The sequence below is a fragment of the Apus apus genome, chromosome 15, assembly GCF_020740795.1.
Source record: "Apus apus isolate bApuApu2 chromosome 15, bApuApu2.pri.cur, whole genome shotgun sequence".
In the NCBI taxonomy this organism is placed as follows: Eukaryota; Metazoa; Chordata; class Aves; order Apodiformes; family Apodidae; genus Apus; species Apus apus.
The window spans coordinates 5,707,026-5,732,656 of record NC_067296.1 but is presented as its reverse complement, the minus strand read 5'-3'; the positions used below and the strand labels follow the sequence as shown (position 1 = coordinate 5,732,656).

The 25,631-nt window shown below is 51.9% G+C and overlaps 1 protein-coding gene across 2 annotated transcripts; it reads right to left on the bottom strand.

The window, feature by feature from the left end:
- Positions 1 to 7,462: 7,462 nt before the first annotated feature.
- On the bottom strand, positions 7,463 to 24,823 carry SDC4 (syndecan 4). Of its 2 annotated transcripts, none has more exons than XM_051632986.1 (5): positions 24,681 to 24,823; positions 10,992 to 11,133; positions 10,009 to 10,061; positions 9,591 to 9,774; positions 7,463 to 8,430 (listed from the first exon to the last, which is right to left on the bottom strand). In XM_051632986.1, the coding sequence occupies exons 1-5, from the start codon at positions 24,762 to 24,764 to the stop codon at positions 8,279 to 8,281; spliced, it is 615 nt and encodes a 204-aa protein (XP_051488946.1). In that variant the 5' UTR covers positions 24,765 to 24,823; the 3' UTR covers positions 7,463 to 8,278. The 2 variants fall into 2 exon arrangements, with proteins under 2 accessions (XP_051488946.1, XP_051488947.1); XM_051632987.1 differs by lacking the exon at positions 24,681 to 24,823 and adding an exon at positions 23,827 to 24,103.
- Between the last annotated feature and the right edge of the window lie 808 nt (positions 24,824 to 25,631).

The following is a 25,631-nucleotide window of genomic DNA, read 5'->3' as shown; positions in this document are numbered from 1 at the left end:
AAGCTCACTCCTGGCAAGCTCCAGACTCCCTGCAGTCCAGGGAAGGACTGAGCCCAGGGGCCAGCAGCATCCCACTGGGATGCAGGGCTGAACCCCTGCCCAGGGGCTGCAGCCAGGGTTTGGTGGCTGGGTTAGGGGTGCAGGGTCAGAGCTGGACATGGGTCCCCCCAGCCAGCACTGCCAGTGTGGGCTGAGCTGCAGACACGGGCTGGAAAAAAAAAAAGGCAGAGGGAGTGAACTGCTCCAGCTTTGATGTGTGAGCTCAGCTCAGCCCAGTGCAAATCAGGTCCCAAGGGCACTGGCAGGGGCTCCCACACGTGGGCTGAGGTACCTCAGGGACAGAAGAAAAGGCACTTGATTAAACCCTCTCCAGCTCACGGCCATGTTAACATGAGCAGGGGCAGAGCTGAGAAGCAGGGCGAGATTTGCTCTTTGCTTTCTGCCTTGGGGAGCACAACTAGAGTGTGGCTTCAGGAGAGGACCCCCCCAACCCCTGCCATGGCTCTCAGGGGAGCTGGGAACATACCCAGGGTTTGTCCCCATGCTGCTGCCCAGTGTCACCAGCCCCATGGGGCTGCCTTTGCTGGTGTGCATGGTCACTGTTCCCTCACACACTGCCTGCATGCAGCTCCCCCCCCAGTCTGTGCCAGGGGGAGCAGGCAGGTTTGAAGGGCTCTTTGTTCCCCCGTGTAATTATACCTGAGCAGGGGAATAGAAACGTGCTGAAAACCCCTCGCTGGACCTTTCTGACAGGAGCTGGGGTGTTCAGCTGCACAGTGGCCCCATTGTTCCCTCCTGTGTGCCTGGGGCTGCCAGCCCACCTCCTGCACCCCCTGCTTCCCCAAAATAATCAGCCCGTGATTAAAAACAAGGTCTTTTCCTTCCATGTTGTCAACACTGGGCAAAATGTCCCAGGCCTCCCTCCTGCCCGGGGCTGGCAGGGAGATGCTGTGGCAGCAAAGGCAGTGCCCAGGGGTGAGCACTGGGAGCATCCCCATCTGCCCTGGGGGGGCGGGTCACTGCAGCTTTGGGTGCTTGCTGGGCTGGTAGGCACCCCCAGCACCCCGGGTCTTCACACCAGCTTGGCTGGGTAGAGCCATGGGGACATCCACACTTGTGTCCATCCCTGCTGGAGGTCTGGGGACACCCAGCCCTTGCCCTGCCTCATGCCTGCTCCCACCCTCGGGATGCAGAGCAGCAATGGACTTGCAGCTGTAGCAAACTGGTTTCCAGCAATGAGCTGGTTCATTGGTGCTACAGCTGCTCACCAGGGCAGTGGCAGGTGATAGCACACCAGCCTGCTCCTCATGCTGCTCCCAGCAGGTTGCCTTCAAAATTTGGCTCTGCTTCTTCCTGAGCCTTCTGCAAGGAGGTGTGCATGAAGGGGCCCTGGCCATCATCCTCCTGGTAGCCCCAGGAAAGGCTCAATGGGATGATGAGGTTTTTGGATCACCTTCACAAACAATGGACTTGCAAAGCAAACCTGCAATGATCCCAACGACCTCGGTCGCTTTTATGGCCAGATCCTGCACGAGCTCCACCTGGGCTGAGGACACACAGAGACCAGCTGCTGACAGACTCAGCACCCTTCACATCTGCCTGTACTGGCCATGCCAGTGAGCACCCAGGACAAGGGGCCACCAGTTCTAGGGGACCTTTCCATCCCTGCAGCTGAATGGAGATGCACCCACAGGGCTCAGGAAGGCCCCACCTAGCTCAGCTTCCCATGGCCAACCATGGATGGGGAGGCTGCCCTGGAGATCCCCACGAGTTTGGGCTCCACATGGAGCCACCAACACCCCATCCTTGCCCCGAGGCTGGGGGTGCTGCTGGGCGCCAGGCTGGCTCCACCACACCCTCTGTGATGCTGGGCACAGCCCTCACAGGTCTGGGCTTGCCAGTGGCTCTGGGGACATGGCTTGGGGAGCTGCAAATGCAGTGGCTCATTGCAGTGTGCTGGTCCCATGCCAGGACCATAAGGAGGGGCCTGTGGGATCCACCAGGACTGCCAGCACACACTGCCCCCTCAGCCCAGCAGGACCCCCATGGTGGTTCCTCCAGGAACATGCTGGTTTCTCCCAGAACCCCATGGGTTCCTCCATGAAGCAGGCTGGCTGGCACCCCCAAGCCCCTCTCTGAACAGGACAGCCTTGAGATCACACCAGATAGAGAGAAGCTGCTCTGCTGGGGCCTGTTCCCCACCATCAAGCTCTGCCTCGTCTCGCTACATCCATCAGATGCACCTTCCCCACAGTGACCCCATGTTATTAAGCTTAATCTGTTCCCAGGGAAAGGCCTCATTACAGATTTTCCCACTCACACTTTTCCCAAGCCACCAATATTTTTGGATGGCAAGAGAAATCCCTGCCCCTTCTGGTTTCCATGGGGGGACAAGGAATCTGTGATTCACTTGCTCTGCTGGGGAAAGGGAGAGGGGAAGAGCCCATCCTCATGGGGCAAGAGGAGGGGGTGCTGGTGAGCCAGGGGACCCTCCCTGTGTGGGCTGCAGAGCAAGGCAGGGACATCTCCAGACACAGACCAAAGCAGATCCTCACATGGGGGGAAAGGTGGGTGCTGTCAGGGACACTCAGCCTTTCCCAGCCTTGCTCACCAACCACAGCTCAGGGGGACTTCCAGGGCTGCTGCCCTGAGCTCCTGAAACACGCAGCCCACACACACACAGGGAGGACCAGATCAGCCCGTGCTCAGCATCAGCATCTCCTCCACCCTGGGGGTCCCCTGTCCCCCCGGGGTCCTGCTGCAACCCCCCTCCTCAGGTAACCAGTCACTATGGGTCACTGTCTTCCACCCACTGGGGTGTCCAGCTCTTGCTGCTCCCCCACAGAGCAAAACCCCACAAAGGCTCTTAAAATGCTTTTTGCCTTAAAAGGGTCCAGGAGGCCTTTCAGAGCTCAGGGCATCTCTAGGAAGCTGCCCATGGGATTTGGCTGCAATGCCTGGGATGAGAAGTGACACAGCTAATGCCTCAGTGACACTTCCTCAGAATCATCCCTGTAAGGAGCACAGACCTGGGCTGGAGAGCATCCAGGGAAGCACTTGATCTCACCTGAGGATTCAGGAACTGGTCACATCTTCAGGTGAGAAGCTTGTTTCACTCCCTCCTGCCCATTCCTGCCGAGGGCTCAGGGCCTTTAGCTGCACTGAGGCTCTTGCAATGCACTGAGGAAAGAGACAAAAAATTAAAAATAAAAATATTAAACAAATAAAACAAATAAAACAATTAAATTAAAGTGGTAAGCAAAAAGAAAAAGTAAAGAAAGAAAAGAAAAACAAGAAAAAAAAAAGGGGGGGGGGGGGGTGGAAGGGGAGAGCAGGAAAAGGGAAAAAAAAAGAGGAAAAAGAAAAAAAGGTTTAAAAAACCGGGTGGGAAAGGGGAGGACAGGGAAGGGGGCACACACCTCTCCGCCAGCTGGAGCTCCTATCAGCGCTCGTACCGGGATTCCCATTCCCGCTGGGATGGCTGCTTGCTGAGGAATTCCAGCCGGGTGCCCCGGCCGTGCAGCCGGGAATCAGCGGGGAGTCCCCGGCCCCCCCATTCCTCCCCAAAACCCGGCGGGGAGCGGCGGGCGCGGGGGTCCCGGTGCGGCGGGAGGGTCCGCCCGGGAGGTGGCAGCAAACACCGGGAGAGCGGGGAGGGTCCCACGGGGGTCCCGGGGCAGGGTTTGGGAAAGGGGGGGGGGGGGGGGGGTGTCACACACAGGAAAACCGGCCAGAAGCTCGAGCAGCGCTGCCTCCGCAGCCCTGGGATCTCCTGATCATTCCCGGGGTGCTCCTCGTTATCCTGCGTGGGCACCGCAGCGACCCGCAGCCCTCCCGTCCCCTCCCGCACAGCCCCGGGAAGCCCAGGGACTCCCACGGGAGCCCCCCAGCTCCCGTGAGCAGGGGGAGGGCTGTACCGGGACCCCCATCCCTTGGACTTCTCCTGCTCCCCACCCGCAGTCCCGGCGAGCCAAGATGCCCAGCAGGATGCTGGTGGGAAGCACGTCTCCAAGGGTCCAGAAAGGCACAGCAGTCACCAACACAACCGCACACCAGCCTCACGGCCGGTTTTGACACCTCTCTGCTGGCACAGCACCCGCCCCAAGGCTCTCCCTGAAAAACAAGGGACCCAAACACCCATGAACCCCACCTCAAAGCCCCCCCCCCCCCCCCACGGAAGCCGTGAAGGGCATCAGCAAGGTTACACTTCACCTTCCAGCTCCTCCACTCCTTCCCGAGCCCTCCTGCCCACAGCCACTCCAACACATCCCTACCCAGGAGGGTTCCAGCTGTTTTCAAGCCAGGTGAAGCAGGTCCTCGGGGTTTTGGTTTTAAAAGCAGAGCAGAGCACCACGAGGAGGAAAAACCAAGTGACAGGTCTGGGATCGGAGCTGAAGAGCAAAATCCACAGAGTCACCTGTCGGTTACCACCGGGTATGGGCAGGGAGGGCAGAAAGGCAGAACAGAGGGAACAGTGACAAGTCCATCCCAGGAGCTGTGGCTCTGCAAGCACGGGCAGGCAGCCAGGCCTGTGCTCCAGGGATTTGCAGGGTACCCGTCCAGATTGCTCTGCAAAACAAGGCGCTTCTACGTTGAAGGTGGTTTTGGAAAGTACACAGGATTCTTGCAACTGAGAGATGAAGCCCAGGAGAAAAAGCGGGGGGGGGGGAGGAAAAAAGAACAAGACAAAACACACGCTGTTCCAAGGAGCAAGTCCAAGAACCTGTCACAGCCACATGAGGCAGAAGAACATGAGGATCACAGCTGGACGTCACCCGGTTACTGACAAACAGCAGCTCCCATGGAGCAAAGATCAGCCCTGTGAGCTCATGGCTTCTCCTTGGTATCCACAGCAGGTTCTCAGAGGACTTTCAAGAGCACACCAGTGATGGCCCAGGCAACAGCAAGGTGCAGAGCAAGTGTTAGCCACTCCCTCATCCCAAGGGAGCCTGTGTACTAGTCCCAATTTGTTTCTTCCATCCCTGCTAATCCTAACCACCTGGAGCAGGAGTTCCCACCAAGGAGAAGGGAATTAGATTTTCTCAAAGATGCTAATCCATTTAAATAGAGCACTTAGGAGACTCAGCAGTTTCCCCAGCCAGCAGCCCTGCTCCCCACACAGCCCACCCTCCCTTACATGCCCAGGGAGACTGTGTTGGGTCCCATCCCTTGAGAGTAGCAAGCTGTGAGAGCAGAGGGGCTTGGAGAAGCAGCAGCTTCCTCCAGGTCTTACTTGAGAGAGCTGTTTTAGTCCAAAATGATATCAAGTCATCTGTGGACTTGCTCACAGAGCAGCTGATCCCAGGGAAGCTGGAACAGCTCTGTCCTCACTTGAAGACTCTCAACAGTTAAACAGGGCTGGCTTGAAACTCAGTCAAGCAAGACTCGGCACATTCCTTCCCAATATTTTAGGGCACAGGAAGGTGCTGCTGTCATCAGGGGGCACACACAAGCCCATCTCAACCTCCCTCTGTCCCTTCCAGCTGCACGGGGACAGCCCTCTCAAAGGGCCATCACAAAACTGATCACCAGAGAAGGGATGGACTCACCTCACTGTGCCACGCTGCATCTGCTTTACTTGCTGGAGGAGCTTCAGTAGCCCCAGAAACCAACTGATGCTGCTCCTGCAGAAGTCAGTTGTGGGTCAGACACTGGAGACATCTTGGGAGCTGCTGACAAAGCCTCTTTGAGCTGCAGGCCACCACCAAGCCAGGCCCCTTTGGTAAACCTCCCCCTTTGGTAAACCAAGAAGTTAAACAAACATGAGCACCCTGTTATCCACCTCCCAAAAGTAACTGCAGATTAGAAACAGTCCAAAAAGCCAACTTTAGAAAGTACCAGTTTATTTGAGGGGGGAAAAAAAAAAAAAAAAAATCATTAACAGTGGAAAATCCTCAAGAGCAATTACACAAGAGAACCTAAACACCCAGAGAAGCAGACATTGCTCCTGCCTTCCTGGTAGTGCTGTCCATAGGCAGTAAAATCCTCCCTCCTTCCCAGCCTGCAGTGAACTCTGTGCAGTTTTTAGAGCCTCCCAGAGCCTGCAGTTTCCCCAAACACACTTGTACTGGGACCAAGCCAGTGAGTCAACCTGGAGGAGGAGGCTGGGGGAATGTCCTCTCCCACCCATGTCCCAACACAGCTCCCCTGTGATCCCCACTTCGCCTGCCCTGCTCCGAGAAGCAGCTGCCACCAGATGAAGCTGAATTTGTCTGTGAGTTTGGCCTCAAGCCTGCAACACAGGCTCAGGAAGGAGGCTTCAGGGGTCAAGATTTCTAAACAGCCCTCACAACCTGCTCAGTCTGGGGAGCCACACTCAGATTTTGTCTTACACCACATCAGGTTCCAAGAGCTGTGGGAGGACACGACTTGCACAAAGCAGCTCTGGAGCACCTTCCTGAAGCAGAAGCAGGGACACACACCTCACCCTTTGCCCTGGGAGCACTGGGGGAATTGGTCTAACTCTCAGTAGAGGTAGGAGCTATGTACATGGTATAGCAAGACCCACTGCAGCAGGTTCAGAACTGGCTGCCTACAAAAAACTCAAGTGCTCCCAGCTGGGAGATGCCACCGAGGCAGCTTTCGAGCTCCCAAATCCAGCCTTCCAGCTCCCAAATCCAGCCTTCCACGAGACAGGGACTCAGCACAGTACTGCAAGGGACTCTGCAACTCAGCCATCCCCTAAAACCCAGGTATTTTCTCCATTCTGTGAGCTCCCAGCCCTTGCTCCAAAGAGCAACCCCAAATGGGAACCTCTGCTCCAAGGCAGAGGATCAAACCCAGCACATCCCCACCCTCAGCCTGCCTCCAGGCATAGGGACAGGGCTCCAGCTGCCCCCAGCTGCTCTTTCCAGCATGAGCCACTGGGACAACTGGGCATCCTCTAGACAGCAGCACAAACCAGACCAAGCTTCCTACACACAGTAAGGCTGCTGAAGAATTAACTCCAGCCTTTTCACCTGGAACTGTCTATTTACCAGTAGAAGTTATAAAATATAGCTCTATAGGACTGATTATAATATATTACAAGCTAGAAATACTCATCTTTTCCCTGCTTCAATCATTAAGAATCCAATTTTGCATACAGATTAATCCTAGAAGTTATTGCCTTGAATTTATAATTAAAATTCACAGAATAAAGCTTAAATAGTTTTCATGGAGACTCATTATATTAGTGTTTTACATAAAAAGGATAAAAGTTACCAAATGAGAAGAGCAGCCATTTCACAAACTATAAATAATTCTACTTTAAAAAAAAAATAAATCAAATCCTAAAAAAGTTATGGGAAAACCATAAATATCTTTGCCCTCTACAGTAGCTGCTAGAGAACTAGAAGAAACCTGTAACACACTGTAGCTAACTCTGCTTCAGTTCAGAATATAAATCATATAAAACAACAGCTCTACAGAAATGCCTGGCCAAAGGAAACACAAAGGGATTGAAAAAATAAATCTGAGGAAATTAAAAAAGTAGATATTCTGGTTTTATTATTTCAAAACAATTTCTACAAACTTTATATAAACATTAGGCTATTTTCTTTAAAATTCTGTTATATAAAAAAAAAATCCTACAAGCAATCCTTAAAAAAAGGTAAGGGACTGAAGGCAAGGAAAGGGTGTTGTTACTGCCAAACTAAACTGGCTGTCCTGATCTCAGGGACTAATGACCCTTGCCTGGGGCCAACAGGAATAGACAGGAAGTCTCCTGGCAAAAACATTCCCAAAGGCCCTTTATGGCACTCAGGGATTCTGAGCCCCTATGGGGCTTTTTACTCCCTGATAAGGCAACCTTATCTGTAGTGTAAGAGATTCATAAATAGTTCTCCACAGAAATGCTTCACATGGACAGCCTGCTGCAAGACATCTATTAGCAAGGTTGGTAAGAAAAAAAGCCACCTTCTATAGAAGCAGCCCATCTGAGCACAGCACACTGGAGACAAACACATGGTGCTTGCTTCCATACAGTCTGTTTTATGTTTATATACTCTAAAACCAAGCAGAAAAATTGGCATCTTTATACTTTCTTTACACTAGCTTTAGACAAAAAATAAAATACACTGAGGTGTTGTTTTGTTGGGTTGGTTTTTTTCAGACTCTTTGTATTTCTTTGGGCCCTTGTTAGTGGGAAGGGAAGGGTCACGGAGGAAGTTTTGTTTTTTCTCGAAGTCGCTTTGAAATTCAATCCAAAAAGAGCATTTGTTCAGCACATCTCATCTGAGGGCACAGTGTTTCCATGCAGTCTGTTTGTCCCTTGATGGGCACAAGGTGCTGCTGAGCTTTAAGCATAGAACTCGTTTGTAGGGGCTTTCTTGTAGATGGGTTTCTTCCCAAGGTCGTAACTGCCCTCGTCCTTCTTCTTCATGCGATAGACTAAGAGGAGGATGAGGAAGACAGCAAACAGGAGGCCCACTGCCCCTCCTGCAATGAGAGCTGGGGAGATAACAAAAAAAAGAGCACAGAATAAGTCTCAACTCCTGGACAACTCCAAACCATCAGCTACATCTCACAATCTCCTCCAGGAGCACCAGCCCCCAGACCTGCCTCCAGAGTCACCGTCTGCTGGCAACTTCAGTGACAGATGTTGTTGGGAAAGGCCAGAAATTGCTTTTCAACTAGGGAATGATCACACGTTCCACATTAATCAGTTTGTGTTCATCTTCCAGTGTAGTGCGAGAAAAACACATTGACAAAAAGTCATCCTCCCTGCGTGGAGATGAAACCAAAGAACTGACCCCAAAAAAAGCCCCACCACAACGCACAGTGTGAGCACAGTCTGGGGACTCTATTTCCATTAAACAGCAGCAACAACCCACTGGCACCACCACCTCCTTCCAACAACCAAAAACCACAAACCCACAAAAAACCACCACGATCTTCTCTCCCCTCACACCAAGGGTGGCCACAAGACTTCAGTGGAGCTTATCCTTTGCTGTGACACCTACTCATTGCACTGCATCAACTCATTTGTGGGGTAGCTTTGCAATCCACTCCTCCAGCTGGGAAGATGGCTGCAGATTGGGAAGAGGTGCCAAGGTTTGCACTCAGACCATTGACACAAGTGTCTGATGAAGCTTTCCTAGGGACAGACCTGTCCCACATGCTGAGGGGGAGTCAATTGCTTGGTTTTACTCTTGACAGAGATACTTAAATTGAAACAGTTGACTGGGTGTTCAAAGCCCTGAGAGAGGTTGTTTTGTTCCTGGCAAGGCTCAGAAAAAGCAGGACTTGGGGTGAGGTTAGAAGGAAAAACAGCTGCATTTTATATGAAAATCCATGATGTCATTGATTTATGGCCAGATACACCTCTTGTTGATGTAGAAACTGGGTGCAGAGCAGCTGCCACATGATTTGGGTGGCACTTAAGGCAAGAGCCAGCTGGCAGGCTCAAAACCAACATGTTTACCCTAGTAAACTTCGGCTGTTTAAGGACTAGAAGGCAGAAGTGACCCTGCTACAGGTAGTCACAGAGGTACTGACTGCATCTCCCTCCCCTTGTCAGCAGTGGAACCACTCCCCAGAGAAACAGGAAACAATAGAAGCCATTTTGTCTTACAGTATTAATGATTGATCAGGACAAGGTGGATTATTACCTGTAAGGACTTCTGTTCTTTCGAAGATGCTGCTGTTGGCTGTGCTTGCCATGGAGATCTTGTTGGACAGGTTCTCTTCGACAGGTACAGCTTTGTCTGGAATGATTTCATTGTCCAGCATTGTGTTTTTCTTCTCACCTTCTATCTTTCTCTCAGTATCTCCAGGGATATAGTTGTCAGATATCTACAGAATACAGACAAACCACACCCATCAGTAAGCAGCACCCAGCCTGCCTGCAACTGAAAGCAGGAGGGTGTGCAGGGAAGAAAAGAGTTTGCTTGGTGCATTATGAGCACACTGCTCTGCAGGTAGACTGATCTTGATGCCACGTCTTGCAGGGGGAAGGGTATTCAGAAAGCTTCACAGACAGCCCAGAGTAGCTACACACTGCTTAAAACATGCAGAGGCAATACTTACCACAGGAGTATCCATGGTGGTCAGATATATGGTTTCTTCAGAGTCTGGGTAGTCTGCAAAGAGAGGGAGGAAATAAATAAAATTAGAGAAGAGGACACTAAAATTTCCCTCTCATTACATGCCATTTTCCCAGAATTCAGACACTTCCAGCAATACCAGCTACTGCAGACCAAGTAGGAGTCTTGCTCTCTGCTGACTACAATTCCCTCTTATCTCCTAGTACTTCTGCCACTTAAGGGCTTTGATTGCACAAGACCAGGAGATGCAATCCTGAGATCAACACCTCTCCAAGGGAAGGGATCTTCAGCTGGATCCCTTGGCCCCTGCTGCAGATTATCAGGAGCTGCCCTGCTGAGCAGGTCTGCCACAGCTTGCTAAGCTGATGCCAATGGGGGAGGGCAAGGCTCTCACCACCCATCCCTAAAGCAGAGTTCACCAATCCTCCACTCACCAGATCTGCCCAAACACGTCGGGCACCGATTTCAGCACTTGTTCTTTGCCTTTTAGAGAACAAATGTTCACAGAAAGGGGACATGGAGCTACAGAAACTGGTTTGGGCAGGGAGCTGTGCACGTCACAGAGTTCACCTGAACACCAGTTACTCCTTTACCTTGTTTGGTCTCAGCTGAGACACTAACTTTAAGCCTTTTAAGACACTGCTTTAAAAATGGATATTTTTTAAGTTTCTCAGACATTCTTAGGAGTTTGAGAGGAAAGAGATCCAGCCAGTGCTGTGCCTTTTCACTTGCAGTAAGACCAGCTTGGCTGGCCTTCCATCTGTCACCCCTGAGCGATTCATCATCACGGTACAACCACTTTCACTGTTCTCATCTGTAAGTGACTACAATTTCTCATCTCCACCTGACACTGTAGTTCCCTCTGGAACTCTGGTTGTGCACTTAGCCCATCACTCATGGGCTGGTACTGGAAGACATTTCAAAGCATCAGCTAAGGGAGACCCATTTGCCCCCTTCCCTGCTTACCTCCAGACCCAGATGCCTCATCTATGTCTAACCCATCAGTAGTTGAGTGAGGCCTGAATTCACCAATGTCTTCATCATCTGGCAAGTCTCCAGAGGCAGGATAGCCAAGCCATCGGGCATCCATGGTCTCGGTTTCTCTCACCTGCAAATGGGGTCAGAGAAGTGGTGTCAGGCATCTCCTCAGAAGCACTTTGCAAAAGGTCAGGAGTTCAGAGCCTGGGCTGAGCACATCACTTCCATCAGAACATTAAATGCTGAACTTCCTCTCCACCAAAAGCATTATATTAATCAGTCTGAAAATAGCTGAATTCCCCTAGAATTTCTCAGAACAGAAAAACCAGCCTGGGAGGGGAATTTCCTGAGTGTAGATTCAGGAGGTTCACTTGAACCCACAGGGTGAAAATAACACAACAGGACTCTCTAGTCAGGAGTTTGTAGCAAAAGCATTTGGAAAAGCAATACCTCCAGTTTGCGATAAGGGGGGATTTGGAAGAACTTGCTATTCCCAGAGAAAAAAGCCTGGCACCTATAAGTATTTCACCTAGCACCAAAGCCTCACACCAAGGCAGCTGGTTGCTGCTTGTACTGGGAACAAACCCAGGGGTTAAGAACTGGTCTGTCAGTTCAGCTGAATTGCAGTGCAATATAGTGTGACGTTCAAGAGCACTTGCTATCAATGATGACTTGCCTGAAGGAACAGCTTCCCCTGCCTCACCTGTTAAAACACACATAAACAAACAAGTCTGTAAAATGAAGTCCACAATCTTATGGCCAGATGACTGCAGCTACAGACACGGGAGAGCTTCCCACAGAATCAGCTGCTTGGCCACAGCAGCAGCTTACACACTGGAGCTCATTTGCACTTGGACCTCCAAGGAGCCACAAGCCCAAACTTCCTGCCCTCACCACGGTTATGCAATTTCCCCAGAACAATTTCTCCTCACCCCAGAGCCCTGGGGCCAGCCCCGCTGAGGGTACCTCAGATATGAGCTCAGGTTGCTCAACACCAGCCCACAGATTCCAGCAGCTCCAGATGCCACCACAGCCATGAAGTCATCACCATGGGAGGGAACTCGACCCCTTTCCCTAGAGTAAGATGCACAATGCAAATGGATGGGTCCCAGAATCAGGGGCTAAACCTACCAACATTTTCATGCTGTCCCCATAGAAAGGTTGGGAACATGTTCCTTGTGCGTCTCCTAGAACTTGGGCTCAAGTCCTGAAGGCTTAACTACCCAGGAGAGCAGTCCTGCACATCAGACAGCTCTTCTTAACATACAGGTTTACCATGAGCTACAGCACCACGGGAGGTGAGGAGCAGAGACACCCAGGGACAGGTGGAGCTGGGTGGCACCACCTGAGCCCCAGCACTTGCTGCTTCAACAAGGCAGTAGTGAGACCCTGAGTATGAAGTAAGGGGTTTTGCAGCTCCAGGGGCTGGGATCAGCCCTCCTGCTCACCTGGCCACATCTGGCCCATCCTGCAGCCCCAGGTGACACCAAGTGACAAATCACATCCGCTATTGATTACAAGCCAAGGCCACCCAGCAGCCACAAGCCATGCGTCAGCTTCCTCTGCCCACAGCCCCAGACCTGCTTCCAGCCCAGACTTCCCTGCCCATTAAGCATACTGGTTTTGCCACAAACAAGGTCTTGTGGTCAGGACCAGATGTTTCTCGTTTTGCATAAGGAGCAGCGGCTACTAGATGTGCTTTTCATCAGCTTATTGAGGCGTCTTTTGGTTTCCCCAGCACCTCTGCTGGAGGATAACCAAACCAACAGCCCAGAGGGCATGAAGTGCTGAGGCCAGCTCTCCTCCCAGACCCCTGCCCCTGCTCTGCCAGAGCCTGGTAATAGGTGATGGGAAGGGAGCTGAGGAGGAAGGGCACCTGGGGAGAAATACCCCTCCCGGCCTGGAACCAGGCATTCCTAACATTATGGATCACTTGCTCCAAGGCAAATTCATTTCAAGATACGTGACAGGCAGCCAAAGCCCAACCTGCAGCGGAAACTGCTGCCAGCACGCAGATGCTGTTCCCACGAGAGCTTCTGGCTATTTCATCAAGGGGCAGGAAGAGCCCCATTCCCATCTGCCTGAGCTCCAGAGCCGGGGCTGGGAAGCACCTTTGCTGCAGAGCCCAACATCCCGGCTGCTGCGCCAAGATCGGCGCTGGCCAGAGCCCGGCACGCAGCCGCACCCCGAGCCAGCTCACACGGTCCTTCCTTATGAATCACAGCCAGCTCATGCCCTAATGAGGGCGGCTCAAGAAAACCCACGGCCAGGGCACCCAGTGGCTGGACAGCAGGCTGGCTTTATCAGATCAGCACAGCCCTGAGCCATGAAGTGGCAGGCTGCCACGGCCATTACTGCACGCTGTGGAACGCACCAGGTTTGGCTATCAGAAAAACCTATTTAAATCAGGACAGGCAGTGTTTACAAGCCAAAGGACATAACAAGGAAATTACTGACTCACAAGCGTAAATAAGATTATAGGGGAGTGTTCCTTGAACTCACTCTTCATCATCGTCTTAAGCAAGGACAGGGAAGTTCCTGGAAGCCACAAGAGCTTCTCGGACCGTACGGGAAACTTTTTGTGCGGGCAGTGAGTCTCAGTTTACAAATTCATCTGCCAGGGAGGTTAAGAGGGCTGCTGGGCATCTCCCTATTTACCCTCCAGGTTTCAAGACATGCTCTCCCAGGGAGCAGGCTCCTCCTGGGAGCTGGGGCATGGGCAGCCCAGGAAGAGTTAAGGCTGGAGTGCTGCGCTGGAAGGGCAGGTCTGGAGCAGGCACATTCCTCACATACACACCTGTGAGGGCACACAGGCACTTTCACAGACTTAACAGCAAGGGCTGCAAACTTCCCAAGTGCCACAATAAAGAGCTCTCTGGAGAACTGCTAAAAAAAAATGCAGCCCTTTCCAAGAGGATTCAGTCCTCCCTACTACCAGGTGAAGAGGCAGCGTGAAAGGTGTCCATGCTTCATCTCAGCTGGCAGGCTGCAGCCAAGAGAAAAAGAGCCAGGAGACTGCCCCGTTAAGTCAGCCTTTGCCAAGTCATCTCTGGCCACATTCAGCTTAACACCTTCTGCAACTGCCAGCTGGAGAAGGGCACCAGCACTGCTCGGAGCCTGCTTCCCACCACCTGTTGTCCCAGCTCTGGAACTGGGCCAGGAACTTGCTGGAACAGTTGGACTGGGTGGCTGCACAGCCCCACCTCGCAGCTGAAGTCAAGCCCTGCTATTAATATGCTCCTCTCTCGGAGAGATGTCTGTACAGAAATCAACCTTTTCTGTAGGAGTCTAGCTCCAGGATTTCTTCCTTGTGTTAAGCAGCTTTTATCCCCACTAAGCACCAAGGGGGATTTATCAACATGCTGGGAAGCAGAAGCTTTTCTTGCCTGCCAGTGGCAAAAAATAAGTGTATTCCCTGCCAGCCAACCAGCACATCAGGCACGTGTACTATGAGTGTCATTCCTGGAAGAGCTGGACACAAAGGTCTCGTGTTTGAGCCAGAGACAGGCTGCACTACTGGATGAAGCCAGGCACAGGAATTACAGCCCTGGCACCCAGGCAAGGACCTGCAGCCCTGCTGTGCTCCATCCCCAGCTCACCCCACTCCATTTCATGCTCCTGAGGCCTTTGCTTACAGCCCCATCTCAAAGCAAGAACATCTATTTTTTGAGGCAGCAAGCAAAGTTTCTGTCCAAGTGTGTGAATTTCCCCAGCTGCTGGTTAGTTCTGGGAAATAACAAACCTAGGCAGCTCCCCTGCCCCAGCCCACACATCCTCACCACAACCTTTGCAAATCCTTTAAAAAAAAACAAAACAAAACAAAAAACCAAAACAAAACTCCAAATGGTGTTTTGGGGCAGAGACTAAGGTTTCCAGACACAGAACCAGCTTTTACAGTTGGCTCTTGTCTCTGATCAAACACACCAGAGCTCATTAAAAGCTTCTTTGAAGGGTCGCAGCCAGCAAGCTGCAAAGGGAGTCAGGCCTGCAGGGACTTGGGGATCCAAAGCGCAAGGAGCTCTTTATCAAGTTTATAACCCAGCTTGCTCCTGCATCTCCCTCCCCAGCACTGTGCACACAAGCCTAGGAGTAAACAGGAGCAAGGTGAAAGTCAGCCTTTCCTAGACAAAAGCACCTGGAGCTGGGCCAGCCTGGGAGGTGGCAGAAGAGGGGACAGAGGTGCAGATCTGTTAACTCTCTGCAGCCCGCAGGGACAGATCAGTGTAAGCTGTTCCTGGGGCTCTTCTCAGGTGGTCTCTACTAGGGGACAGTCATACAAATAATCTCATTTCATTTCAGCAAACAATATCACACAAGATACCTTTCCCAGACCTGTGCTGTCACGGACAGATGTCACCTCACAGCATCACCATGCACTTCTAGATCAGCTGAACAAGAAAGGGCTCCCAGATGATACTAGCAGATGCCTGCATGGCCCAGCCTTGGAGCCTGGTTATTAAGAGATCATCCTGGCCCTCCTGCTGCCCTGCATCATGAACCAAAGAGCAGCGAATCCAACTGGGCCTTTCCAGTGCAAGGATGCAAACTCTGTAAACCACCAAGCCTGAGAGAGGGGATTTCCATACAGTTCACTTCCACCCAGCTCTTCCAGGAGCACAAGAACCAGGAGGGTTTTAAAGCTCAAGCAAAGCGTCCAAACCTTCACTTCTGCCCATGTGTGGAGGGTACCATTTTATCTCTTGTTCCTGGTCAGTTTGTCCCACGTAATTTACAGCTCACATGGCCCATCCTGGCTTCTGTACCAAAGGACAGAAGTTAAACAGCTCCCATCCAGGTACATGCGTGTTTAGTTGCATGACAGGCTCACCCTGAGAGACTCAGTCACCCCGAGACTTTCAGACATGGCTAAACTGTGCTTTTGCTCAACACTTTTCAAGCAGTCCTGGAGCAGGACGACAAGTAGAGTGACTCTGGGCAAAGCCAGCCTTGCCCCTCTCCTCTCCAACAGCCACTGTACAGATGCACTCCTAATCACAGCAAGCAGCAAAGGTAAACCCAAAGCATCTCTGAGGACTAAGGGGGAACCAGAGACAGAAGCACAGGTCAGGGCTTGCAGGCAGCCCCTGGCTGGCAGCAGGAGCTAGCACACTACATCTCCACTACCCCAGGATCAGTTGTTGCACACTACCCCTTGCACTTGTACTTCTTACCAAAGAGGGGCATTTATATTATTTTTAAATTGTGCTCAGAAAGAAAAAGGCAAGGAGTAGAGTCTTGCTTAATGAGGCCAAGCAAGAGCAACATGCAGGCTGACAAACTGTTCAGCTGGTATATGCATCACTCGTTCAGGGTGACTTAAGAGAAGCATCCCCACTCCATGTGTCTCTGCAGCCACATAACCAGTCCTGTGTGCTGAACTTGGCAGGGACACTTGTCCAGCACTACCACAGCCTCAGCCTGGGTCACTCCTCACTCATCCCCACTCCCTGATTCTTTAAGCTACCACCACAAGCAGCTCTCCTGGGGGCTCACGCAGCAGCAGAAACATAATCCCTGCGACAATCACACCCTAATCCTGTGCTCTGGAAAGCCACTCGCTGTCACGGGTGCCTCCTCTGCAGCAGGGATGAACCCTCCCAGGCTCTGCTTGCAGAAAACAGGCTTCCCTGCACTCACAAAGTCAGACCTCAGCTACTTTTTCACTCAGGTGTGTTTGCTCACACAGCCTGCTCCCTGCAGCCCACTGTACACGCCTGCCGATCAGGCCATGCCATAGTAGCAAGCAGGAGGACAGAGAGATTACAAAGGAATGAATTCTTGTTTAACTGCTCTTGCCTGATTATCAACCAAGAGCAAAGCCATAAAGGCTGAGTCCTTTGCCAGGCAGGCACACACTGGGATCTGTTCACTGCAGCGGTGGCAAAATAACTGCCCCAAATCACTGATCCAGAGACCTACAGAGACTGAGGGGAAGGAGATGTTTGCTCCCCCATCCAGCCAGAGGAGATAAAGCTCAGCAGGCAGTTGCAGATGGCTCTGTGTCAATCTCTTACCCTGAAGCAAATAAAGATAAGGTTCAGAGGAAAACTACAGGAGGGAAAAACAGGAGCTCTCATGTGACTCAGGAGGAAAACAACTTAGCAGAGCCATTTCACACTCCTGAAAGGCTCTCCTGGTCATGGGCAGTGATACACACCTAGTTGATAACCAGATTGTATTTTTACGTAATTTACTAACCCTGCTAAGCTGCTTATAGGCATTTCATACACTTCACTGCCTAGCACTCAGGTCAGAAACTAGAGAAATCTATTCAAGGTTAAAAAAAGAATTCAGTTTTTCCAGCTCATGGCACGCTCAGAGTTGCCTTACTCTGTACCAGGGAGGCTCAGTGGAAGAAACAGAAACTCTGTGCCCTGTCTGTGGAAGAAAGAAAAGGATATAAAGACCTCAGCAAGGCAGCTTTTCCATCAGGGATAACTTTTCATGCCGATTCTTCAAGCTAGGGATATTTCCTATGTCACATTTCCCCCTCATGTCAGGAAGAGGTGGTTCCTCATTGCCCTTTCCTAGAATACAGCTACACCCCAATATTTCCCTGGACATGCAAACAAGCAGAATTTCCACTTGGCAAGAAACACGTGATGTGCGTTTTTTGGGATCTTTATGCTTCCTCATGCCAAAGTGTTAGCAAAATCAAGCCAGGCAGACAACCAACTTCAAAGGGTCCCTTCCTAGTTGGCTCACCACGCAGCTAATCTCAGCTTGTTTGTACAGTCAGGACTCCCAATGCTGTGCCCTGCAAATGCTTCCCCTCCCACAAGCCATTTTTATCTAATCAGAAGTAGTAGCCCAAAGATTTAAGCTTAGCCCAGGCAGCTGAGCTCTGCCAGCACAGTTTATGCTATTTCGGGTTTTGCTCTGTTGGCAAAGCTACCAGCAAAAAAAAAAAACAACACAACAACACAAACCAAACCAAACCAAACAACTGTAGCAGAGGATGTTATCAGCATGAAAGCACTTGAGATGGAGTGTCCATGCCACTCCACTATCGGGCTGTACCCGTGTAAGCATTTATACAAACAAACATTTCAGCAGCAGGGATTTCTCTCCTGGTTAGCTACAGCAGCAGAGACTGGGGTTTTGGTGTGTGAGGGGTGGTTTTTTTTTTTCACTGGTGTTTTTTTTTTTTAACAGAGACATTCCCCACTTGTGCAGAGGTTGCCTTGGCTTGGTCCCAGAGAGCAACAGACACAGCACACACTATTGGGGATAACGCAGCTGTACTTTGGGAAATCTGTCACTCCCAGCAGAATTGTCTTCTCTCAGAGAGCTCTGGACTCCCACTCAGGCTCCCTCCCCTCTCTGAGCCAGGGGTGAGCAGCTGGCAGCACTTTTCCAGCACTCCCTGACCACATGTCTGCACCCACACAGTCACAGCCAGGAGCAGAGGGACCCAGCTCTTGTTTTGGTTGCTCCTTCCCTGGCTCTGCAAAGCCTGTGCTTGGCTGGACTAACAAGTCATTTAGTAACCAACGCGCAGGACCAGCTCCTCAAACTCAGCCTCGGGAAATTTGGAATTAGCGCCAAGAACAGCCCGCACATAAACAGTCTCATGCAAGATCCTGGCTCCAGAGTCTGCTCCACTGCACGCTGTGGATTTGCAATAAATATTTATCTTGCTGGGGAACAGAGTCTTCCAAGCAAAAGCTCCTGACATCAGGAAGGCCTGTATTTCCATTCGGGGGAGAGACTGCTAGAAACGCCTGTGTTTTTAAAGGAGGACACTAGCCCATTAAAGCAGCATTTGCCCCCCTCCCAGCACCAGGCTGGCCAGGATGAGTCCCTCCACCCACGGGTCCTACCTCCCCTCCAGGCCAAGCACCCCATCCCACCAGGCACCCTCCTTCTAGCCACGTTCCCCTCCATCACCTCACCTTTCACACAGAGATTTCTGGCTAGTGTGCTGTGGGGGGGGGGCTGCTTTGGTGCAAGTCCAAGGCAGGCACTTGTGGTCCTTAATGCACATTAACACTTCTTTTTTATTGCTGTAGTTTGACTGTAACGGCAGCTAGAGGACAGGAGGAAGGGTGAGCCTCCCAGCAAAGTAAACAGGGCAAGGCCACAGCGCTCTGACTTCAAGTTTTACAGCAGACAGCAGCACAGTTTTAGCTGAACTGTAGTGGAGACACCTCTTCCCCTTCAGCAGCTCAGGCAGAGCGACATCAGAAGAAAGAAATCCTTCCCATGGCAGACTTTGCTTTCCCTGACAGAATGCAATTTGCTTAAGCAAAAAGAAATCCTGTTTTTGCTTGACATGTCACTAGCTGCTTGGGTAACAGGGCTACAGGTCTCCCTGTCTCCTTCCCGCCCCAAGGAATGTCTCTCTGAGATTTTAATTTACTGCTTTGATTTTTAAGCTATCCTAATAATTTGTGTAACAAGAGCCATTTGGTATTTTATAAGCAGAGTCTCAGTCTCAAAGGATTTAAGGATAAAACTGGCAAGGGCACGTATTTCCAGCACAAATAACACTTTTACAAGTGTGTTTTTGAAGCCAGCCAGCCTTCAGAAATCGAGAGGGACGCAGCTACGTCTTGCATGTTTTTCCCCTCCTACACTGACATTTTCTCCAGACTGAGGATGAAGTGTTTAACCCCCTCTTCTGAGACTTCCTGCTCCTTTAGCTTGCTTTGAAAGCTCTCAGTTATTTCAGATCCAATACTGCTGCCCTCCTCTCTCCCCTATGCAACTCTCAGCTGTACCACAACAACCACCAGGCTGCCAGAGCAAGTCAGTGGCTGCTCACAAGGCCATTTTCTGATTTGCCTTTGCCGACACAGCTACTGGCAGCAATCAGATGTCAGAGCCCGACAGTTGTTTGCCCACGACGGCCACAACCCCAGGCAGATCTGAGGAGAGGCAGCAGTGAAGGAACTCGGTGCCAAGGGCAGCACAGACCATCTGCAAAGCAGCTCTGGTTTTGCTTGTCACCCCTTTTCTTTCCCTGTAAGGGTGCTGAGTACCTCGGAAGTCTGAGTCATTGCTCTGGGTAAGGGGCCAGGGCTGTTACTCAGAGGGTGACAGCAGAGTCTCCTGGAGCTGTGAGGCCAAGGCAAGTGCCAGAAATCCTGAGTCAGAGCATGACTGTTGGGAGTCAGGGCTGCTCGCATACATGGCAGAGCTGGTCAGAGGCAGCAGCATTCACTGGACAACCATTCAGACACATGCTTAATGACAAAAAAAAAAAAAATAGAAAAAAAATAGAAGTCTGAACTAATTTAGGAGTGCAGTTCTAACAGCTCATTAATGCAGGATCTTCTATAGCCCCTCAGAGCAGTAGCTTATGACAAGTTAAACTCTTTAACTAGGCTGCCCTGTCTATTCAGGGCCACCAAGCCCAGTCTCATCACAAGAGTCTCATTCTAGTGGAAATCATTTGAATCCTTAATCTGAAGTATTTGCATTCCACCGAGTCTCAAACAAACAGCCACACATGCTCCACAACAGCAGCCTGGAGGTCGGCGTGTGCAGTGTTTGTCCCCACTGGTTTTGTAGTGCTTCAACTACATTAGCATCTAGTTGGAGGCTGCAACAGCAGCACAGCCTTGCTGTGGTTACAGGGCACGAAGGAACTGTACTGAGTGGAGAGGGAGAAGGCAGCTGCAAGGATCTGAGAGCAGGCTGAAGAGGAGAGATGTTAACTCAAGAGCAAGGAAGTGTTTTGAAGGATGGATGCTCCTTTTAGTCTAGCCAAAGTGACAGCTGGGGAGTTCTGCAGGATCTGTGAGCCACAATAACTTAAGTAATCTTAAGAGTCAGCTTCAGACTGTACAATCACAGTTATCATGCCTCCCTCACTGGTACAGTTACTATAACTGATTTTTTTTTTTTTTAAAGTTGGTTTTAAAGATAAAGCCCATCAACCCATCCATTTGAGGGAGAACAACTTAACCCATCTGCAATACAACCTATTGTTAACTTACAGCCAAGTGGATTTGAGCAGCCAGCATGTTTTCAACAGAGCATTTACCATAACCAGGAGTCAGAGGGGAGGGAAAAGTAGCTGCAGGAGTTGTGCTGAAGTCTGCATGCTGAGCAGCCAGCCAGAGGCCCCCTCTCCATCATCACTCTGAAAGTCAAGTTAGCAACTTCCAGCTCTGTAGTGGAAGTGAGACATAAGTGCATCCAGCAAGCAGTAAAGCAGCCACAGGAAAACCATGGCAAGGTCACATTAGGCTCCACTTGAGGCATTTGAGAGCAGCAAATGGCCTCTCCACCCTAACCATTTAAACAGCTCCAGACAACAGCAGAGCCACTAACAGAGGCTTGGAGGTGAGGGCAGAGGGTGAGACACATAGAAAAAGTATTTTTCACTGTTGTTGGACTGGATAAAGGCCTTTGCAGGACCTCAAAGTGCCAAGGCCTTGGGACACAACAGGAGGGGCAGGAAAGAGGGCAATCACATTGGCCAACAGCATTAACTTCCGAGAGTGAATGAGTCTCTGGTATCATGAGTTTGAAAAGTACCAAGTTCAGCCCCGACGCGCCTCTTGCGTAAGCTGTTTGGAAAACTCTGAGCCACACAAAAAAAGTGCTCTCCAGCATGGGAGCTGGCAGGCACTTAGGACAGAAGAGAACTGGGCAGCAGCACAGTCTCCCTGTCTGCGCCCCAAGCGCTGCAGGGGTGATTGCTGCCACCCATGCAGGCACCTCCACATCCAGTCTGGAGAAGGTGCTGTTTTGCAGAGGAACTGTGCATCCCCGAGCGCCCACCCCATGACTTGTGCATGCTGTTCAGCAAGGTCCCAGGTGCTAAACAGGCTATTTCTTCCTTTTCAACCCAACAGACAGCTCTAGGTTCAGCTACCAGAAGTCCCGGGCTCCTTCCCTTCAGGACTAAGGGGCATCACCTTAGACTGTCATTTTGCTGCTCTGTGTTTCAAGGAGGCTGAAGCAAAGCAAGAATTTGCTTCACACGTTCAGCTGCCCCGTGAGTTTTCCCAGTCAGGAGGTAAAAAACAAAGTAAAACGTGCAGATAGCAATGCCTTGATTTGATTGGGAGGGACAGATGAGAAACTGGGCAAAGAGCAGAAAGAACAGGCCTCGGGGATCAATGGCAGCAGGACAAGCCAAACCGGTTTTAACATTAATAATGCTGCACTACTTTCCAAACACAGCTATCATCAACAAGACACCAGCTTTGCCAATCAGGAGGCCTCCAAGCATGATTGCTTCAAACTAGCAAACAGAGCCCACAAACAGCACGAAGCCTCCCCTCCCTCTCCCTAGACAACCCTCTGCCAGCAGCTTCTGGGTTGGATTTCTGCTTGTCTACACTGCTAGGGATGCACAAACATGATGTGGTGCTGCACTGAGACTTTTTGTGCATATTTCAAAGCAGAAGGGTAGGACAGCTGCAACAAGCATTAGCAGAGCTCTGGCCCTGCTGAGCTCAGGGTGCTCAGAGTACTCGTTCAGCTCAGACACAGGTAGGAGCAGCCCAAGCCAGGCTGCTGGCAGACCCCTCTGCTCCAGGGTAATGAATACCTCTTGCTGCCCGCCCTGTGCTGCCAGGGGCACTTTTAGATGCTAAAAGTGCAGAGAGAGCTCAAGGATGCTACTCTGCCCAAGTAAGGCAGAGCAAGTCCTCCACTGTTCCTATGTCTTGGCTGCACTGGTGGCTCTCTGCCATCCCCAGCTCTAGGATCCTCAAGCATCTTCTGCAGGAACCCCTTCCTCGCACCCTGCCCACATGGCCTTTGGTTTCTTAAGCACTTGACCAGAGGGGGCAGGGAATTAAAGGGAGATGTTGGGCTTCAGCTTAAACCTGCCCCCACCCCACAGGAACAAGCCAATGTTCTCACAAGTGGTTGCTGTGCTGTTGTAACACAACCCACCCACAGCCCAAGCACCAACGTCACACTCCAGCACTTCAGCAATATTCCCCACCCTCTTACACATCCAAAATTGCTTCACACGGAGAAATCCCATCTCCACTGGAAAGCCATGCAAGGGGAAAGGAGCCAAGGCATTTCTGTTTGTACAGGCTGGGGAAATATTCAAGCACCGAATCACTCAAAAGCCATGCTCTTACATAAGCAGAAGAAACACAATCCCCTTCTTGTTAAGAAAGAGCTACCTGTCTTCACCCTGCCTGCATGGGAGAAGTAAGAGCCACACGCTGTGCAGCCCTGCACGTTTTGGCAGTGCTATTAACACAAAATAATACAGGAGGAGCGCCAGCAGAACTCTCCCAAACACTGTGTCATCTCGGTCTCCTCCCCAGCAGCCCGTAACCCAAACAATTTGTTTGGATAAGGCTTTATAGTAAGCCAGCGTTACTTCTCAAGCATACACCCCATCTTAGTAACTTAAAAGATACAGGCCAATACTCCATCCAAGCTCTACACAAGGATTTACAGAATACATCTGTGCAAAACTGGTTGTCTTTGCAGAAATCCGATGCTTGCAGACCACTCGATTCCCCAGGGACACCAAGTTGCATTTCATACCAAACATGGTCAATGCAACTTCCAGATGCTGTCTGCCCCAAAGGTTTGTGCTACTAGTTCGGGCCAGTTCTCAAGCGACCGATTCACGTGCTTAACAGCAGGGATAAAGACACCAGATCCGAGTGGATTTGGGCTGCTTGGTCTTAGCAGAGAGGGGCTGACAATTCCTGCGGATGCTTTCTGTGGGAGTTTTCTACTCTACAACCCGCAGCCCCCCAAACGCTGTGCCCCTATCAGGGAGCAACCGAGCAGCAGAGCCTTATCAGTCCTGATCAGCCCACCCACCCTTCAATCCATGACAAAGCACTGCAGATGATTAGAACGAGTTCGGAGAATCTCCTGCAGTTACCTTAATCTCCGCAATTCTTTCAGACGAGCAGAGGAATCTGCCCTGACTGCCCCATCAGTAAAACGGAAGACAAAACCAAACAGCAGGGAACGCAGAATCCCAAAAATCTCTGCTTCACCACAAAGATCCCACCTGTGCCCAGCCTTGAAGCAGCCAAACAGTTCCACCTCATGATATATTTAAGAGATTCTTAAAGCTCCCACGGTAAGGCAGCTTTTCGCTGCCACGTGAAGGGAAGCGAGGAAGGTTTGAAACACACAGAACCCCCAGGGACCAGCACAACCAAGCTCAGGTAAGAAGGGAACGCCTGCCCAGGCGCTGCGCGTATCTAACCCTCCCGATAAAGGAGGGATTAAAGGGCTGAAGTCCACAACCAGCCGCTGGAGATCAAAGCCGAGCTGGAGAGCTGTAACTCCTTTCTCTCACGTACCCTTGTACCCTCTACTGCTCCGGTTCCACCGGGCCCGAGTAGAGAGGAGCAAGGCGAGGGGTCAGCAGCGCAGAGAGGGGAGAAGCGGACGCGTGAGGAGCGGCACAACGGGGGGGGACAGCCCGGGGGGGGGGGGGGGACAGCCCGGGGAGGGGGGGGGACAGGACAAGGCTGCTTTGGCATCAGAGGAAGCAGCACGCAAGCCGGGAAGGAGGCAAGGGAACCGGAGGAGGGAACAGGAACTGCCTTCTTGCTATTAACCCATTTTTCCCCCCCGATTTCCCGCAGCAGCAGAGCCCGGCTGGCATTAGCTCTCGGGCCGGTGACCAGCACAGGGAGCTGCCGGCTCGACCCCGGGAGCATCGGGACCTTCTTTCCCCAGCCCGGGGAGAACCCCCTTTTCCCCTGGCCCGGCGGGACTCACCGACTCGGCGGCAGCGGCTCGGAGGAGGAGGAGGAGGAGGCCGAGCAGGAGAGCGGCGCGGAGCGGGGCGCGGGGCAGCGGCATGGCCGGGCGGGACGGTGCGGGGCCGTGCGGGGCCGGTGGCGGAACGGGCTCCGTCCGCCCCGCCGAGGCCCTTATAGAGCCGCCCCCGCCCCGCCCCGCCGGGAAAGCCCCCGCCCCGCACACCCCCGGCACCGCACCCGGGCTGGGGGGGGCCGCGACGGGGAGATGGGGACACTGCGGGTTTGGCTCCGGGGGTTCGGAGGTGCTGCAGAACCCTGCGGGGGGGGGAGCAGGGCCGGCTGTGCGGGTGCACGGCTGGGAACCCCCCCCTGGAGCCGCTGGGTACGGGGGGGGAGAGGCAAGGAGGGGGTGGGAAAGAGGGAAGGGGGAGAGAGAAAAGGGAGGGGAAAGGGAGAGGGGGAAAGTGAAAGAGGAAAAAGGGGGGAGGATGGAAAGGGGGAGGAAAGGGAACGGGGGGGTGGGAAGCAGGTAGGCAGAATCCGCTTTCGCAGCATTCCACTAGTCTCACATTCACAGAAAGCCCAGAAGGAGCCTGTCATCGCTGCGGCCATCAGCGGGGTGTGACATCACGGGGCTGTCGTCAGAGACAGAAAGTGAACCGGCTCCTCTCTTCTCCCTGGAAGTGGCAAGTGCAAAAAAACCCCACACTGGTAACGAAGGGAAAATAAAACCCCTACAGCAGAGTTTAACTATTTCATTTTTTTTCTTCTCTCGTTAATAACTTTGCCTGATGATGAGAATTTGCCCTAATTCAGCCCCTGAGCAGCCCGAGGTGCACCTGAACTACCACACCTGCATCAGTCCCTCCTTCACGCTGCGGTCACATCAGTCTGCACTTGGGCTCTCGTTTGTAGAGAATAAGAGATTCCCTTTCACAGGGAAGCAACACACAGACTGCAAAGCATG